Source organism: Etheostoma cragini, chromosome 8 (assembly GCF_013103735.1).
Source record: "Etheostoma cragini isolate CJK2018 chromosome 8, CSU_Ecrag_1.0, whole genome shotgun sequence".
NCBI classification, from domain to species: domain Eukaryota; kingdom Metazoa; phylum Chordata; class Actinopteri; order Perciformes; family Percidae; genus Etheostoma; species Etheostoma cragini.
Window position 1 is genome coordinate 6,957,785 of NC_048414.1, and position 19,491 is coordinate 6,977,275.

At 39.1% G+C, this 19,491-nt stretch overlaps 2 protein-coding genes across 6 annotated transcripts in view; one reads left to right on the forward strand and one right to left on the reverse strand.

Moving 5' to 3' along the window:
- Window positions 1-2,544: 2,544 nt before the first annotated feature.
- kras (v-Ki-ras2 Kirsten rat sarcoma viral oncogene homolog) lies at window positions 2,545-11,974 on the reverse strand. Of its 2 annotated transcripts, XM_034878460.1 has the most exons (6): window positions 11,704-11,974; window positions 9,145-9,262; window positions 7,609-7,787; window positions 6,788-6,947; window positions 5,050-5,174; window positions 2,545-2,697 (listed from the first exon to the last, which is right to left on the reverse strand). In XM_034878460.1, the coding sequence occupies exons 2-5, from the start codon at window positions 9,253-9,255 to the stop codon at window positions 5,055-5,057; spliced, it is 570 nt and encodes a 189-aa protein (XP_034734351.1). In that variant the 5' UTR covers window positions 9,256-9,262; window positions 11,704-11,974; the 3' UTR covers window positions 2,545-2,697; window positions 5,050-5,054. The 2 variants fall into 2 exon arrangements, with proteins under 2 accessions (XP_034734351.1, XP_034734352.1); XM_034878461.1 differs by lacking the exon at window positions 5,050-5,174 and having other exon boundaries at window positions 11,704-11,972.
- A 3,254-nt stretch (window positions 11,975-15,228) lies between these two features.
- The window catches only part of LOC117948703 (ras association domain-containing protein 8), a 14,725-nt gene continuing 10,462 nt past the window's right edge, over window positions 15,229-19,491 (forward strand). For 3 of the 4 annotated variants that reach the window (XM_034878456.1, XM_034878458.1, XM_034878459.1), the window contains exon 1: window positions 15,229-15,596. The gene's annotated coding sequence lies outside the window, so the exon portion shown is untranslated. The remainder of the gene's footprint in view (window positions 15,597-19,491) is intronic. The other variant, XM_034878457.1, reaches the window with a different exon arrangement.

Below are 19,491 nucleotides of genomic sequence, written 5' to 3' on the forward strand. Positions count from 1 at the left end.
AGACTTGAGGAAGGCAGCAATGATGAAAACTCCATTAAAATGGTAATTCACGTTTGTGATAGTGTACATTAGTTCAATATTATTGTTACCAATGTCCTCCAACAGTTGAGAACAAACACACAAGTGCAATGAGTCAATGTAAGTCTTGTCTATTTAAAAAAAATTAAAAAGTCCAACAAACAGGAGACAAAATTAAGTTCCTCTTTACTTTGTTCTTTATTACACATTAAATAGGAGTGGTGAAATTCATGGCAAAAAATAGACTCATTTGAGATCAGATCACCACTCTAAACTGTCCACAACAGGTGTGTTGTAAAGCGGTCATTCATTCGCTTCCCTAGACCTGGACCCAGTCACACACACTCTAAATCACATACACAGAGCGGAGTGGAACTCCGTTAAAGCAACATTCATTTAGACACACCAACAAAATGAAGCACAATTTACAAAATATGCACCTTTCAGTATCACAACTATACAAAAGGTTGTTAAAATATGATCCAGGTATAAATGATACATTTCAGAAATCAGCTGTTGGCACGCGATAAAAGGAAGAGGAACATTTCAGTAAAACTAATTTTGAAACAGTATTGTTAACAAGAGGGTTCCATAATTAAAATTGCATTAACAGTTATCTACTTCATGAAAAAAAAAGTAATAAACTGGGTCAAAATTCATTAATCCTGAAAGCAAAATTTATAATGTCTGGATTTTCTGTGTCAATAGCATTGCTCTCCTAGAACAGCTTTTTGTGTATTTCTTGAGCGCACGCACACACACACACACACACACACACACACACACACACACAGGATGAATTTAATGTGGTCTTGGCTCTTTCTACAGTCTAAATGTAGCACCTAATGCAAACAAAAGGCAAATAATCCTCTGGGGAAGAGCTTGGAATTACGGTTTGACCCGGGAAAGAAACTAGGACTTTTGTTGTTGTTTTTTTTAATATAAATGCAGGCAATCTTCTCTAAAAACCAATTTTATGGCAAATTATTGCCTCATTTACAAACATCAGCTCCAGTTACACCATCACGATACACAACCTTTGAGAGAGAAAATGACAAATAACTTTGCTGGACAATCGTGTCTGTTGAAAGGCATCCCCCCCAAACAAGTTCAACACCTTAAAAAAAAATTACTCTAAAGGCTCCGCAGAAGGGAAGAATCTGAAAACCCATGTGGACAACATAACATTTTGAACAACCTCTGTGACACCACACCAAGAGAAATATTCCTGAAAGCTGCTTAAAAGATGCATTTTGCTTTATAGCCAGTCACAAGCGAACAAGTCAACAGCTGAGGAAAATGGGCAAGGCATTGACACCTCTATGGCCAGCTACCAGAGAAGGGTGAGTCCTTTAAATTTAAAAACCTAACAAACATTGAAGAATGAGCTTACATGTGACACCTTGATCAAGAGGATATTGACAAGGGACCAGTTTTGTATCCTATTCCACTGAAATGATTATTTTCACGATAATAAAACAATCCAGCAGTCAAGCCTAAAGAAAAAGCAAGAAATGTGTGACCAGTAAGGTCAAACAAGCTGTTTGTGACAAGCATAGACAACTGTATAAAAAGATATACAGTATATAAGATATATCATATATACAGTCATAAAATGCCTGTGGGCAAACAACTGCTAGTCCCGTTTTGTCATCCCAAAACGGGTGAAAATCAGATTCTCTGAATTTGTCATTTATCAAGCTAAAATGGCTGGTTTCTTTCTCACAAAAGCAAGTAATGGTTAGTTTATATAAACCTGAAAAACAAAGACGGTATGCTGCACACTTGGGTCAGAGTTTCTCGTTGCTGGCTCTGCTAAATGCATCAACCAGAGGCAGTTTGCAATACCCATGTCATCTAGGACTCAATGCATGCAAAAAACAAAATAACTTGTGTAGGCAAGAAATCCCTCCCCACACAGTACATGACAAACTGCTAATTAAAAACTAATTAGGGTGTAAAAACATTGGGAGAAAAAAAGTTTGCATGCATACTTATATCAGTGACATAAGGTCAGTAGAGATGGGGAAATTACACAGTGGCTGGGACATTTGGATCTCATCTGGCTGAATGTTGGTCCCCTCTTCATATCTCGTTCACAAAAATCGGGATGGAAATTCATTCCTTGGCGACCCAGACTTAAAAAAGCATTACAGAACGTTTGCAGGTTGTGACCTTTGTGAGCAAAAGAAAAAAAAAGGGGGGGGGGGGGACTAAAATGATAATTTGGTAAATAATAAATTGGTCAAACATGAGTTGTGATGCAGTTAGCTCACAGCTCGGCAGATGTGTAAAAAATATCCAAATCAACATAATCATCCTAAAAACAAATCAAACAGGCTGTTGGACCAACAGGTGGGCATCTGGCACTAAACTGAAAATAAAGCTTATCGGTGTCAAAGTAGCAAATAATAAAAAGGCAGAAAACAATGGGTCAGGTTTAGTATTCAGTATGGTGGGTATTGAGAAAGAGGCTAATAATTTAGTGTAATGTACAAAATGTATTACTTTAACTGTTCAACATAGTTCTTTTTTTTGTCTGTCTTGAAAAGGGGTGGTCATTCACATAAGTGTACACTTTGTCTTGGACTTCTTTTTCTTCTTTTTGCCCTCCTTGCTCATCTTCTCCTTATGCTTCCGGATTTCTCGCACTAATGTGTAAAAGGCATCATCAACGCCCTGGAAAAGAAAAATAATAAAAAAGAATGAATTATTAGGAGTGCCAGGATGCCATTTATTTTGTACCAGATGACCAGAATGAGCGTCAACATAAAAATGGAGTATACAAATATTATACAGCCTGAATACATTCGAAGGATTGACAACGGTCTTTGATTCAGAGATGACATTTTAAAAAGGCTGCTAAATGTAAAGGATAATTCCACTCAATTTAAGAATAATGGGACAGATTAAACTCTAATCCACACACTAAATCATTAAAATCAAACTGATGTGTAGCCTTGATTTGTTGCACTTCCAAAATAAAAAACTAAAAAGTATATTTTTCCAAACATTTATAAATCCATGGCAGTTTATTTTCCCCCCCCCCAATTCTAAATTGAAATCTCCAAAAATCTTGGATTATGTCAAAGCAGTTTTACATCAGTTTGACCTCAATTAAAAGTGTACATCAGCGTGGCATGCATCAGACTGCCGGTACATTTTCAGGCTGTGTGAGACACAGCTGAATACAGACAAAGGACAGATCAAACATAACTAATGTCATGTATTTCAACATTAACCGTCGGCAGCCCTGACAGTAGCCTGCAGATACATGTGCCAGTTTTTTTTTACACTCCGAGTGTAATCAATCAAATGTGCGACTCCAACAGCGTATTTAAAAGCGCTACTAAATAAAAACAACAAGACTATTGCAAATGTAAACAGAAAACCTCTTCTGTTTGGATTTGCAGTAGTCTATGTGAAGTCCGCCAACAAAAGCAAACTGTTCAAAATCAACGTGAATCCAGTGCTTGGCACCAACCCTGGTGTACTGCTGTGGGTTTGTACTGAAGCAAGAAGAATTTTATAAAAAGATTCTACTGACAGAGTCATTGAACAGAAGGAGCTCTTTCTGTTTATCTCCCTAAAACAAATGAGTATAAACTACTCAGACTGTTGCCCTGGGAAGGATGAGATAATCAAAAAACTCAGAAGCAACAAAAAGTGGCACAACTTCCGCAGGTGAAGGGATTTGATTTTAGTCAAGCCAATCTATTCTGATTGAGGTGTTAAAATTAGGCTTTAATGTTCTTGCTGAGCTCTTATTCTGATTATTAGTGAATGAAAGGCCCCATGGAAATGCAGCTAGTGTCTGTTGATGCAAAACTGAGGCAGGTGCACGAGGACTACAACAGTTGGTATAGTGCAATAAATGTGATGACTCTGCAAGGAGTCTGAGGCCACTTCAGGTTGTGACAAAGACATCAGGAAAGGGAAAAAAAAGAAAGACTAAAAAGGGGATTTTTGAAAAACTCTCACCCACAGACAGACAGAGATATATATATATATCTATATATATATATATGCCACTTTCTTGGACCACATCCTCCATGGAAACATTTCAGCCAATGATTTGGACCCAGATTCACCATAATCTCCTTTAATCACACACGTTGGCTCACCAGCCCATAGCCCTTTCTTCATGTTGATTTCAGCAGAATGGGACGCTTTCACACTGGTAGTTTAGTCCAAATCTGGGAACAATGTGACCGGAAATTTGTTAATATGAACGCTTTCTGAACTAGAGTGCAGACCAAGTCGACCTGACTGAGGTGGCCTGAGGCCAACTGTAGAATGGCTTGTGTGAAGTCAGGATGCAATCCTTTTCTTAAAGGAATACCTGCGAGTTTCACTGGTATTTAACCGGCAAAAGAGGACATATAAAATACCTCACTGTTGTACGAGCAGAGAACAACAACCCTGAAGTGGTACCATGTTAGTGTTTGTCCTCCAGTAGAGATGCAATAGAACTAGATTTTTTTGTTTGTTTCCTAAAAATGTTTCCAGCCCGTTCAGATGGTTGGTTGTGTAACAGGGTTCACATGGCGTTGCCAGCTAGTATATCGGTCTCCATTTTTCTTGTATACATTTAAATGAGCACAGTCATTTCCTTGTGGAAACTAGGGTCAACGCCTTCACCTGGATGAGGAAAGAATTATGCAACATACCCCTGGATCTGAACACACTTCTCTACAAAGTAGATAGTGTAAAAGCAGGCCGGCGTGGTTAGCGGAAGGTGGGTCAATCGGACTTGCATTTAGACTCTAGTAAGCAAACCCAGTGTGAAAACGGCCTTAGATAATAATCAGCCATGATGTACATAGAGACACTGAAAAGGAAAGAAAATCATCAGCTCTTTCAGCCTCCCGTTAGAGCTTCACCACAGCCCCTGTAGTAACCAGCAGGTTAGCTTTGAGAACCATGAAGCACGAGCTCTCATCATGTGTCCTCTCCCATTACCTTCTCCACAATCCCCACCAAAACAAACACATACACAGAACTGGTTGGCGCGCGGCTGCATACACTTACCCCTTTCACATCACAACACACTTTTTAAGCTTGACACAGCGCGGAGTCTTTTCTTCTTTGCTGAGCTTATTGAGCCGGTACAGTCTGATCTCCCGTACCAGAGTGTAAAAGGCATCTTCCACTCTCTGCAGTATGAGACACAACTTCCCTCAATGTTTAGGGAATACAGGAGGACATACTATATGGGTGCATGCGTTACAGCTTACAGATACAAACGGAGCAAAGCAGGCCGATGTTCTGAGTCTACCTGCACTGTCTGGCCTGACTTATCTAAAAAAAACTGATACTCCACCCAAACGCCATCTTTTTAATACTGAACACTTTATACCTCCCTGAAAATGTACGTTATTTCTTTCCTTGCACTGAACTGGGGCTGTGGCTAAATAGAACTCCAATGGATTGCATGGCAGGAAAAAAGTATGAAGCATTCTTAAAAAACATCCCTCTGTTTCTTCTAAACAATAATAGTTTTGCCAAAATGCACCAATGCAAGCATAGTCTGTGTCATGCTTTTGCCCTGTCTGAAGCTCTATAAGAAGCAGTGTATTTAGCTGTATTTTGGAAAAACGCTAACCACACACAAACAGTAAAGAGGTGGATTATGGGGCAGGAGTGGTTTTAATTTTTAATTTTTTTATTTCCATCCTGAAAGTTTTGTCCTTGGAATCTATTCAAAATGAAAAAGAAAATAATAACAGCCACCTTTTAAGTCTACAGTGGGTGAGTGACTAAAAAGATTAGGGTGGAGTATCACTTTAACTGTCTAGCCTAATATAAGGAGAAGCGCATGCATTAGGAGCATATAATGATTGTGCATTATACTGTAATTATTTCCCAGAGAAGTAACATTAATAATCACTGGAGGTTTGGCAAACACCGGGTGGCTTTAAATGCAAAAGACAGTTGCTGGTCCACCAGCAGCAGCGCCGTGTGGCTAGTGAATTATTGGTACACTCGGGTAGGAATAGGGGAGCAGAGCTGTAAGAAATGAATTATTAATTTCCCCCGCACCAGAAGGAGCCGCGATTTACCCCAGGTCAGAGAGATCAAAGGATGTGTTCACAGATCACTGTATCAATGTGTCAGCAACCTAAGGCCATGCTCACAACACAGACCATTTGATGTGACTGCACCACAGCAAATCTTCCAACACCCAATCAGTAACCAGTAAGCAGAATCATTAACCCCCCCTCCCTGAGTAATTACCAACAGTTTGTCCTTTCATGCAGGCTCTTTGACACTCATTTACTGATTTACTGATTTAGAAGGCAGGATCCTCTGCAGATGGCCCTAATGAGGACATCATTTCATATATACGTGACAAAGTAGCATGCAATGATTACATTATCACCCATAAATAAAAAAAATTCAATTAACCAAAGAAGATTTAACGATGCGCAGCGCATTGCACGAGACATTTCCAAGCAATATTATACAAGAAAAAGATCATTAGATGTGCCATTAATCAACAGCACCACATGACTCAAGACTTTAACATTTCCTGTGATCCAAGTGCTTGATGGACACAGCAGTCCCCTGAGTTTCACTTTTAAAATCAAATTCTATTGGTTCAAAGAGAGTAAGCTAAAATCAGTTTTGACAATACCCCTAAGACTACATGCAACTTCTCACCTTTGAACATGCTTTACAGACCTGCGGGAGAACGCTCCAGCAGTGTAGTGACAGACTAAAAAAGCTAAAGTCTTGAGGGCGTGGCTGTCTCTGGCGCCACTCTCACCTGTCTGGTTTTGGCTGAGGTCTCGATAAAGGGAATGCCGTAGCTGCGTGCTAAGTCCTGAGCCTGCTTTGTGTCCACTGTCCGGGACGGGAGGTCACACTTGTTCCCCACCAGCACCATGGGGACGTCCTCGGAGTCCTTCACTCGCTTAATCTGTTCTCTGGACATTGACAGATACATATGATTTTAATCCAACTGAGGAAACAGGCTATTCACAAAAGTGATGTTAAAAAAATTGTATTAGTGGAGAGTAATAGAATATGGTCAGAATTATAACTCAAGAGAAATAATAGGTTTATTGTTGGGTTTTGTTCAATGCTGCAACCAATTTGGACCAATTAGATCAATATTTTCACAGATTTGTTGGTTTGTTAAAAATCTGGATGTGCATGTTTTACTACCAAATATATTATATACTAAAGAATTTGAAAAATGTTGATGTGACAGATTTTGGTAAAAGTCTTGCTATTATTGATTTAAACGGGAACTGTGTTTCCAATATATCTCTATTAAATATATGGAGATGCAATAAATGATATTTAATTATCACTTAAAGGGTCCTTGATTGTTTTGTTACAAGTGTGCATGTCAAAAGGTTCCCTTCACATCAAAAGCACTTCAGCCATAAACGTGGAGCAGAGAAGGGATGTGGGAAGGGATGTAACAATCAAACCATTACATATCAAATCTTCTTTTCCTGAGCAGTTTTACCTTTATTAGGCCACTAGGTTGCCTCGATATTATTATCCGTTTTTGCGGTCATTAACACACTGGCTTTCCACCAGTTTGAAAGACTGCAGACCTTTAGTCTTGTTGCTCACCTATAGTGGTGAATGTCCTCAAAGGACTTGGTGTTGTTGATGGCAAAGACACAGAGGAAGCCCTCCCCGGTCCTCATGTACTGATCCCTCATGGCACTGTACTCCTCCTGACCTGCAGTGTCCAGGATGTCCAGCAGACACGTCTCTCCATCGATCACGACCTGCTTTCTGTAAGAGTCCTGGAGGAGGAAGAGGTCAAAGAGTGATCAGAAGTCTGGTATTAAGTGGGCAAATGGACTAATATATCAGATTTATTAAAATAAGAGATGGTTGTGGATCACAAAGTTTAAGGATTATTCATTTTCCATTTACTTAAGGTCATGATTAGTGGGTTTAAACGTTGGGTATGTGATAATGGCTAGGTGATTAGAACAATTATCACAATGGTAGGATATTTCTACATAACATAAGCAAACATGTGAACTGTAGTAAAATAACAAAATACATAGAAATATTTAGTGTGAACATTTGATTATTAAAACTGAATTGTTTGTCATGACATGATAGTATGAATGATTTTGTGTCATAAGACTGCATTCTCCCGTGTCTCTAGCTGTAATAGGTCGTTTCCATTTTCCAGGAGACCTCAAGTCCCGATTTCCACTGTGACAAAGCACTGCAACTTTTCATCACACTCAATCTGATCCTATACAAATAAGTACTGCCTGACCCAGTGGGCAGATTTTGTTTCAGATGTTAACTTGTATTCAAATAATCTATAGTGGGGCTTTAACCTGCCACAACACATTAATAATAGACTGAAATCATAATGAGGCTGTGTTTACTCAGCAAAGGTTGCCCCCCTGAGAAGAGGCATGCATGAAAAGTTGTGAATGAAAAAAAGAAGAAAAAACTCTTTTTAACCCTTGTGTTGTCTTCCCGTTAACCATGAACTTGTCCTTCAAGGTCAAAATTGAACATGAATTTTTATTTGGTGCTTTTCTGATGTTTTTGTCGCTTTTTCTGATTTATTTCTCACTTTTTCCAGCTTTTGGTGCTTTTTTTTAAAACTTGAGATGGTTTAATAACAGGTTTTACACTTATTCTTGGAATTCATGGTCAACAAACCTCATCTATATTAAATTATACATAGGTTTTTAGTTCAAAAGGCACACATTATGAATTATTTTGACTACTAGTTAAGACCAGAGGATGTTTAGTGGATATCAGATGGGTAGATGTCAAAGTTTAGTCCGAATGCTGTATTGAAAAAGAATTAAAATGCTATAAGATTCAATAAAACACCCAAAAAATTCAATGAAAGTAATCAATAATTTTACCTAAAGAACCTATGGAATCATCCATGTTATTTTTGGGCAATTTGGTTGAAAGAAATCCAGATTTCTGATATAAAACACCTTGAAACGGGTCAGTTTGACCCGAGGACAACACAAGGATTAAGACTTAAAACCAGAAGAGCCTGCAGACACTTTATTAGAAGAGTTTCTCCTTGTTGTACTAAAATACACTACCATCCATGGTTCATCTAACGAACTTGAGTTCACACTTACATGTACACACAAAAAGTTTCTTTACCTCGATGGTGGGATCATATTCATCCACAAAGTGATTCTGGATGAGTTGAATCGTAAGTGCGCTCTTGCCAACGCCACCAGCTCCCACCACTACCAACTTATATTCTGTCATGATTCACCTGCAGGACCAAAAAAAGAGAGCACATTATGTTGAAATATTTCCACAGACAGTCATCTGGCACAGCATAATTTGATCTGGGGCACTGTCAAAGAATGGAGACGTTTATAAGTGCATTTCTAAAGATCCGTCAAACTTTTCTGCATTAATAACGTCATATTCTTTTGTTGATGGTTTGAACGCTTTTGAGTACTGAATTGTTGCTTACAACTATGTTGTCAATTAGCTCCATTTGCTGATCTTTCCAGCTCGGTGGGAAATTTGCATTCTCAGGATTGGCAAACAAAATAAATATAATTTTTTTAAAAAGCCCATTTTTGTACTTAAAAAAGAAGCTTGCAGAACAAAGTAAATGAATCAACACAAACAGAAATAGTTCACCTGCAAGAGATTATAAGCAAATGAGGGTATATAAAAAAAATGCACAAAAAAAACAGCTACAGAAACAAAGAAAAAAAGATTAAACCATCAGTAGCCCCAAAATCAAATGTAAATGAATCCCTATTTCAATTTGAATGAAATTTAGAAAGAGTCCTGCACACTGACTATTATGCAAGCAATAGTTTATTTAATACCCTGTATATGTAATCAAATGTCTGAATCCAGCAACACAATCAGTGCCATTTTCAGAGTAGCGGCAACACAATAAGAAACTAACCCCAGGCAGAAATCCATGACATTACATTAAGGCTCCAAAATTGACAAGCAACTGGGAGGCTCTCTGCTGTCTGACTGCTTTGTGGAGCAGCATCCATCAATAGTGGCAGCTGGCGTTTTTAGAAGTTACAGGAGTACATAGGCTGCGCACAGCTCTGCACAGCCTGCAGTCAGGGAGGAGTTCCACTGAATATCAGTGCCTTTTCTAGACAAACAAAAAGGAGAATGTGGTTTGATAGGTATTGGCCGACTAAGGTATACTTTTACTTGACGCGTTAGTGATCAACACTTTAACAATGCTTTGCCGTTATTTTGTATATGTTACACCTAGAGCTGGGAAATATATCAATATCAAGATATGAGACTAGACAATGTCTTAGATTTTGGATATAGTAATATGGCATAAGTGGTGTCTTTTCCTGTTTTTAAAGGCTAAATTACAGTAAAGTGATGTCATTTTCTGAACTTACCAGACTGTTGTAACTGTTCTATTGTTTGCTTTTGTCCACTTAGTCATTATAGTCACATTACTGATGATTATTTATAAAAAAAATCTCATTGTGTTAATGTTTTGTAAAGCACCAATAGTCAACACTACAATATTGTTGCGGTATCAATAGGATTTGGTCAAACATATTGTGATATTTGATTTACTTTATATTGACCAGCCCCAATTACACCCAACACTGCCTGTGATTGACATACATCATAGTATGTTTTGTTCATTAGAAAAAGAACTTCTCTACATAAACAGATAAGACTACTGACAATGTCAGACCATTACAGCAACACTGCCTGTAAAACTACTACTTTTCCTCGTATAAGCCAGTGAAAGTGCCTTTGAATGACCGAATGTGGTAGAGTTAACTGTATGTGCAGTCAGTGACACATTCGTAGTGTAGATTGCAGTTTTCCCTTAAACTGTGGTAAAGTTATGATGCTGTGAGATTTCAACAAATAACTATTTCCTAAAAATATGACTGTGCCAGTCACAGTTGTTGTTTACCTTATGTTGACATAATTTGGATGTCACTCTGTATCTACCTTTTTATTTACTAAATCACTGGCAACAATCAAAGACTATCACACCCGGGCAATCACCAACACGGTGAGGACTTAAAGGAGAAAAGGGACACCGATTAGCAGCTATACATTAATAGCAAGCTACCTAATAACAGTTTATCACCTATGTGAATTAGCACAGTATTGGTTCAAACAGGCCTTTCAATAAAAGCCCCTGCGCTGTGTTCAAGCAGGCAACAACGGCTACAGCAGGCTTAAAAGTCGAAAGGAATGTGATTTAAATCCACTGCTTTGTGCCCGCAAGGTTGCCAGTAGTGCGAAAGAACACCTCTGCGCGAGCTAGCTATGTGTTTAACCAGGCTACTGGGCTGTTAGCTAGGTTAGCATAAGAGCTCGTCCACAGCCTCAAATGTAGCCAACTAGCCCCTATAAGCTAACCTATTGTGATTTACAAAGACGAATTTATTAATGCAGCATTGTCTACACAGAGTGCCCGGACAAACTCAATATCATTCATTCAAAGGGGAACGGTGCATATTTTGAAGCCGCCATTGACAGTCTACCCCGAAGGTCTGCATTGCAGGGCCAGACGTTGGGTTAACAACTGGGCGTAGTTACCAACAAAAAATGAATATTTCCACTGTAATATTGGGCAGTGGTTACATAGCGGTCACACTTATCTATCAACTGAATTCAGAAGTATGATGTTTCAATAAACCCTAAAGCGACGCACATGTATTTAATAGTATCCATTTGTTTTACCTTTTAGCGAGTGGAGTTCCGCGTCCGAAGTAGCGACCAAATAAGTCAAGCTGATAATCCTCTCGTTTCACACGATCTCTGCATTTCCTATTTCACACCGAAACACCCGCATTTAAGTCGGTCTACCTCGTATAAGAAGCAAGTGGGAACATGCGAAAAAGTGGGCAATTTAATCGATTGAACTTTCCATTTGATCCAGCGTCCGGCCTAGCTGCTCAGGTTGGCCTCCTTCAAGCGAATATGGGCGGATACCGGGCGCACTTTACCCAGAAAGCATAGCTGGGGATTTTAACCGGTTTGGGGCACATCACCATATGCATCACCTTATTCATCTATGCATACCACTACCCTCTTGTGTTCTCTGTTAAGATAGTGGTGTTTTATACAGGTTTCATTTAAAACGGTAGATTTAAAAAATAAAAATTAACTTTATTGTCTCTCTTTGTAATGTACAGTGTGCTATGTGCAAATGTTGCCCGATTACAATTCAATAAATCTATCTGGAAGCCAGACAGAGTGATTCACATTTATGATCACAGACAATATTTTTATTTTTGGGTCACATCGGGTCTCTGTTCCAGGACGTCTCCTTCCAGTATCGTGATTCCTTGCTGCTGCCTGCTGCAGAGTCAACAAAGCCTAGGGGGCGACTCCACTATATATAGGCTCTAAATATAACTGAATAGTGCTGAAAGGACGTCATTCCCAGGCAAGGAAATGATTTGGCAATCCCCTGTCAGTTTCCCAAAGTGTTCAGTAGGCTGCCTCCTGCGCACTTTATGCGCATAAACCCATGCACGAGTCATAACAAAACACAGACCCTAAACAAAAGAATCGTCGTGGATTTGGACGATGAGGGCAAAGCATACATTAATACTTATTTACTGACTTGGTGTAGTGTTACATTACACTTGGTAGGTAGATAAATAGCCTAGATATTCCATTCGAGGGAATGTCTCTTTTAAAATATGCAGTTGGCCCAACCCTACAGTTGAGTTAAATAGGCTATGTAACTCTAATAGTAAAGCATACCGAAAACAAAAGAGAAAGAGAATAAAACACAACAAGATGAAATAAGGTGTTTACTTCATACAGCAGACACACCAGAGGTCACTATTAACTTCTTGTCCCGCACTCCTCAAAGCCTCTGCTACTACTACTACATGACCATTTGTGATTTTGAAAGAAGATAATTACAAAGAGATCCCATGTCATTTTAAATGTCTTTACTGGCAGAAAGGTCACATTTGAACTACCTACTTGGTGCTTCTGTAATGTTGATGTGTCTTAATGTGTGTCTACTTACTTTTAGCTGTGTCTACTGTATTTGCTACATGTGTGATGTTATTCTCATGCCATCAACCTGCTAGCTGTCGTGATCTGTTATAGTGGTGTGTAATTTTACTAGTCTATGTCTATGTGTTTTTGTTTTATGTTGTGTTGTATTGTTATGTATTATCTAATGTTTTAATCTATCAACCTGCTAGGTACTGCAGATTAAAATGTGCCTACTGGGGGTTAATGTTTCTTAATTACATCACTATGGATATACAGATTAGTATCACTAACATAAATTACTGTCAGTTATAGTTTGCAAATGTGTATTTAGTGTGAAGATAATCTGGGACTCATTTTCCCATAAATGGGCCTGTACCTTCTGTAGGTTTACTTGAAGATGCAATAGGCTACTTTTAAAAACTTCAATGCATACAAAATATCTGCCTTAAAAGAAAACCTTTTGTATGAAATCACTTTGCCAGAGTATATAACTGACACAATTTCCATTAACAAATGATAGGCTATTATAGACATGAAAAAAACACAGCTGTATGCACCTGATAACAATAACGATGGCTGCATTTCATTTCAGGCATGGTGACTGGCTCAGTGGAACACAAGAGCCATCGTTTACGCACTGTGGTTTCCTGTTGGTTAATGTCTACCTTGAAAATGGTCTATAATGGCATACTTTTTAGAATGATTTGCCAAATATTAAAATGGGGCAAATGGTGGGAAAGTGTTTATTGCATTCATATACAATTCCGTTCTGTAAATAAAGCTCATAGATCTTAGCGTTAGAAGAGACATGTGCCCAGAATAAAACTGTAAACCCCGACCTAGTCTTTAACCAGACTTGATGTATAAGAGCACTTTAACTGGCTGATTACACAACTCAAAAATCCTCCAGATATATGATAAGAGATCTCATTTAGAGACATGACAGTTACAGCTGACATTTTACAAAAGGAAAGTCTGTTCTGTCACAAGAGGGCAGTAAGTTTCCATTTATGCATGCTCCCATTGCAAAAGGTCCATCAGCTGCATAATTTGAATGTACTGTGTGTTTTAATTCATCTACATGTTTTGCAAACAACTTATGCATGTATTTTTTGTGTCAGTTAAAGTGGAAATACAAATCTTTTACCAATTTCACCTGTTTAAAGTCCACTAAGATCAAATGTTTAAGTATAGTGTGAACAATATAGTCACGTGATAATTGTATGCTAAAAAAAACATGTTCTACCAAATTTTGCTATTTTATATCAGTAACCAGCAAGGTCCTTATGACACTTTGTGTGTTCTTCATATTACGCAAAACTCATCCTACTTTGCCTTGATGTAAATCATGTTACTGCATTTCAACTGCAGCCTTTGGTTTTTCAGCTGTAGGCCTGTGTGTTGTAATTGTGTGCCATGCCATTGGTATAGTTTGGTATTAAAAATTTGCTCCATTTCATCTTTCAGATTGTTTAAAGATGCCTTGGCAACTCACTTTCATAATAACTTCCCATGCAGACTTTAACACCCTTCTAATTTTATCTCATTCCTCACTCTTTTCTCTTAACTAAACCACTTAATCTCACTGTCATTTTACAGTGAAGTTGCTATATTCTGAACGATCATGTTATGATCTTTTACTTATTCTGTTGGAGTTGTAGGTGTGTGTTTGTGTGTTTTAAAAAATTTTTGTTTTACTTGTGTCTGTTTTGTTTTGCTTATCTTGTTTGTATATGTGCAATGTTTTTTGTGTGGTATCTTGTTATATGGCCCTTTGCTTACCCATTGCCACTGCTGATCATTTCTGATCCATGATTTTATGGGGTTACGTCATACTTAAGGAAAAAAGAGTTTCTCAAAGTTGAGTCCCTGGTGCTCTGCCAGTGGTTTTGAGAAAAGGTTTTTATATCCATTACTTTACATTTTCTTTTGTTTTAAATTTAAAATTGTTCATCAATACCTTCTAATCTAACAAATCTATAACTTTTAGAATCTGCAAGTTCTTAGGCTACATGTCTAATGTGTTTCTAACACATTTATCTTGTGTTGTTCTTACACATCACAAAGCAGGTTAACTGGGTGCTCGTTAAACTATTCCGTGGTAAAGGGGGTTCCCAGTAACATCCATTTTCTAAGAAAAAAGATGGAGAACCTCTGGCTAAGATGTCCTGGATATGTGTAAAAGTTGGCTGTAGGTAACCCCCCCCCCACCCTCCCTCAGAGTGTATTGCAGCTTTAAAGAGTCCACAATGCCTTGCGGTGTCCCAGTTCCAATGCGATGTATTTACCAGCAGGAGTAATGAAACGGAGAGAGGGGCATTTTCCGCAGCTTACTGGTGAGACCGCAAACGACTAGCGCACAGAGAGGACAGACAAACTTTCGGACAGAGGACCAACACTTCAATTATGTGTTTTTGAATGTGTCTTTAGTCTTTTATTCCGTTTTTTTTGTCCAGCAGCCAAAACGATACTTTGTCGCAGTTCGTTGGAAGTGATTTACTGGGCATTGATGAAGGACACATTTTGCGGAATTGACGGCTTTTTTACCTGTGTTTCCCCTCTTAACTTCACTTCAGATAGGAACCACTGAGTTAAATCTTATTTGCGCCATACAGGTAAGACTATTACACCGACCTAATAATAGCAGAATGGGCTGCAGCGGTGGGGCTGAGATAACGGAAACATTTCTGTAGTGGAATAGTTCGGCTACACTCTCTGAACCCACTACAGCCCATTATCGCCATTTCTTCAGCCTCGACACCAACACTATAAGGCAGAGAGGTGAAGTGTTCGCTTAAAATGCTAATGTAGCCTATTATGTCTTTCACGATGTTCAAATGCCGACATATGAAGCTAATACTATTTTTTTTAATGTTGTTTTTATACGTTAGGATGATAAATAAAATCCTTTAAAACCATTTGTAGGTGTTCTCGGGGTACTCAGACTGTATCATCTTGCAGTAATATCTTAGCAGGCCTAGGTGTTCTGTAGAACATTCACTTCAAATGTTGCTTTGCCCCCCCCCCCCCCCCCCTTTTTTCATTACAGTGTTGTCTCTCATTAGGTTCAGCATCTTCTGTACATGTAACGAGCTCTTATGGTTTAAACAATCTATACAGAGCACAATCATAACAGAATCTTTGTCTAAAAAATCACTTATTTTATCTAAAGGGCCAGTGCTCTACACTACTTCGAAACATACACCAGGTGTAGCTGAACTAACCTGTGGACTTGTTGCACTCAGCCAAGGTTTAATGTCTCCCAGTCTTATGCTTTGGGATCTTAGACTGTTTTAGTCTAGAAACAGAATCCTGTAATTCTGTGCTCCTTGCTGCATTTGATAATGGCACAGCAGCACCAGGCTGCAAAGAACTACCTAAACACTGGAAAGTGCAGCCACTGTTTGTGTGTGTGTGGCTGCCATTTCTGCTGCTGCTGCTGTTGTTGTTAAAAAAAAAACATTTCAGTTCTATAAATGCTTACACGGAAGAGTGTGATTCTGCACCAGATGATGTTTTACAAACGACTGTAACATGTAAACTTTGGCTAGAGGTCTCCTGTTGGCCCGCTGAGCCTCTGCCCTGGTGCAGGAGCCGACTGCCTGCCCTGCTGGCTCTTCAAAGCTGGCTAGTGAGCAGTGAATATGGCAAGGGAACAAAGGCGGCATTATTGCCCGAACGTGGTCCAGATGTTAGGGATCCTGCCAGCACTGACCTCCCAAATAAGGGAGGCCCGCTCCAGCGCCTAATAGTTTAATGTCAGCCAGGCAGAGAGAAAAAGAGGGAGGCTTGCTCCAGGGCAGGGGCCATTGGAGAGCTCTCAGGATCTGAGGGTGTTGCCTATAGCGTGACTGGATGTAGGTTTAATCCCAAACACCAACATCTTCAGATTGGAGCTAGAGTGAAAAGTTGGAGGTAGAAATACATTTCTGAGGAAGTGCTGGACAATGCCTTCTTCTTGGTGTATATTTTGGGGTAACTATGGTGCTTTAGGTAGTTTTCAAAAGCTTTACACGCAGAACAGTGCAGAATAAAATGCATTCCTTAATGATAATAAACGTTGCAACTGCCTTTTAGCCTCTGATTAAGTGGAGGTACAATGTCACCTTTAATTGCTTGTTAATTAACAGTCATCTATATTGCAGGGCAGCATTAGATCTTGTCACTGTGTAGAGGCTAATGTGACTGCACTAAACTAACTGAGAGGAGGCTAACATTGTTCACAGCAGAGGCTTTTAGAAATTTCACAAAACGAATAAAAAGAACTCTAGAAACTTTGCAAAATCTTTTTTGTTATTTTTCAGATTCATCAATTTAAAATCCCCCTCAAGACACAATTTAAAGTATGTTAAAAAAAAAACATAAAAAAAAAAACTCTGTAAATGGTCTAGAAGTTTTTGATTTTTGATTAGATTTTTGTTAGTGTTTGAGGTTTTTGAAACGAAGCTCTGAATTTCTGTCGTCATATTTAAGATTTAGAATTTGAAAGTCAACATTATGAATGGAGCTTTGAAGTATGCAGCCCATGTTAGATCCTCACGCGCTGCCCGCTTCCTTTTGGCGCCCATGTTAACCAATTGGACTGTTCACACCGGATGCTCTGCGGCCAGCTCATGATCTGCAGTGATTGTTTGTCAGTCAGACCCAGACTCAGACGAGGAGTCTGTTGTGCACCAAAATGGAAGAGTAGCAGACGTATCAAAAGGATAAGTATACTAAGCATCTTTTATTTGTTTATGTTGTTTGTTAGCTCGTGGCTGACACAGCTACAATGACGTGATGTGTTTACGCTCTTTGTACTCACAAGTCCACTCTGTGATGCAGGTGCTCCAGTTTCTTTTGCATATTAAGACCGGGATTGGCTTTTGAATTTGACATGTGCCAACTATAGCATTCTCGGTGTGCATTTGAACATCAGATTTTAGGGAAGTGCGCAGACATCTACCCCTTCAGTAGAGGAATGGGAAAACACCTCTCTTTCTGTAACGTCGCAGCGATGCAAGCCAGTATAGTCAAGGTTTGACATTTTAGGGGATATAAACATAAGAAAAACGCAGATTTGAGTGGAGTTGTTTTTTTAAGGATTTAAACTATTCGGAATGTCACAAACACATTTTGATGTTAAAACCAGTTTAAACACACTTTCAGATTGAATGCGGTTTGTTAAAGTGTCTACAGTTGCGTAGCCATTAAGATCCCCATAGCTTTCTTGTCTCTTAGTCATGGCCTGTTGCATTCTCAGCCCAGGAATGCATACCCTGGATGTTATCAGTTTCCACTCTACATGATCAAGGCTGGTCTCTGGCAACAGTCGTTGCCCTGCTCTGTGATGTTTACAGTTGTAGAGGGTATGGTATACACTCCAGGCTGGCATACTAATGTGGAGGAGCTTCCTTATCTGGTTCCCACTGTCTGCAAGACCCTTAACTTTTACAGGGGTTTCATCTCGTCTATGCGTCTTACATTTATGTTCTACTGTGGCCACCCCAATGTGTTGTAGGCCCGGGGATTATACCAGGTTGTAGCACTTGATGACAATCTGGAGGAATTGAAAGCGAGGAAAAAAAGAGATTTCTCCAGTTAGTTTCAACCGATTCACCACTAGTGTTCCACAAAAATCCAGCTTCTGGCTTTGCCTGCTCACAGAGATCTATGTCACAACAGATCTCTTACCAATTACAGCAACGTATAAATTGCTTGTAATTACATGATGCTCTACGGGGAGTGCAATTTGAATTAAAGTTTGGTTAGCAATAGGCAAGGAAGTTTAAGTACTAGAACAGACTGCTGTCGCTTCAGTCTGTAAGAATTATCCCATTGTCTTTAATTAACAGCAGCATGGGGGAGCTTTGCATGTCTTCTTTAAAGGTCCCGTGGCATGACAATTTCACTTCATGAGTTTTTTTTTAACATTACAATGAGTTCCACCAGCCTGCATATGGTCTTCCAGAGGCTAGAAATGGCGATATGTGTAAACCGAGCCCTGGGTATCCTGCTCTTCCTTTTAAGAAAATGAAAGCTAAGATTGGCCGATCTGGAATCTTGTTCCTTATGAGGTCGTAAGGGACAAGGTTACCTCCCCTTTCTTTGCTTTGCCCTCCATAGAATTTGGCCCACACATAAGAGAGAGACATCATGTCTTTCACACGAGCAAAGTGGCAGTTGTTCAAGGCTGAATCTTGGGAAAGAGACTTCATATATGGTATTAGGGGACCACTAAGGCCTATATAAACATCCAAAGAGCACCATGTCATGGGACCTGTAAAAAAAAAAAAAAATAGGTACTAGTTTGAATTAGCCACTTGGATATACATTCCTTCACACTTGCAATGCCTCAGTGAACAATGGCTAGCAAATTTGGATAGGAATCAGGGTGTAATAATGTTAATACTTGTGGAACATTATGGGTTTTCTTGTGAGATCAGCACTAGGTTGAGTTGCTCACTGCCCTGCAAGCTTTGTCCTGAGTCCAGCTCAGTCTTGGTTTTGTTGTAATGAATGCCCATTTTG

Bases quoted from the DNA above. Each gene is read 5' to 3' on its own strand.
- kras (XM_034878460.1), bottom strand. From the start codon at position 9,255: ATGACAGAATATAAGTTGGTAGTGGTGGGAGCTGGTGGCGTTGGCAAG. The intron at 6,948-7,608 runs GTGAGCAACAAG...GTCAATGTCCAG, and splicing joins GAGGACATTCACCACTATAG to AGAACAGATTAAGCGAGTGA. The intron at 5,175-6,787 runs GTGAGAGTGGCG...CTCATACTGCAG, and splicing joins CCTCAGCCAAAACCAGACAG to AGAGTGGAAGATGCCTTTTA.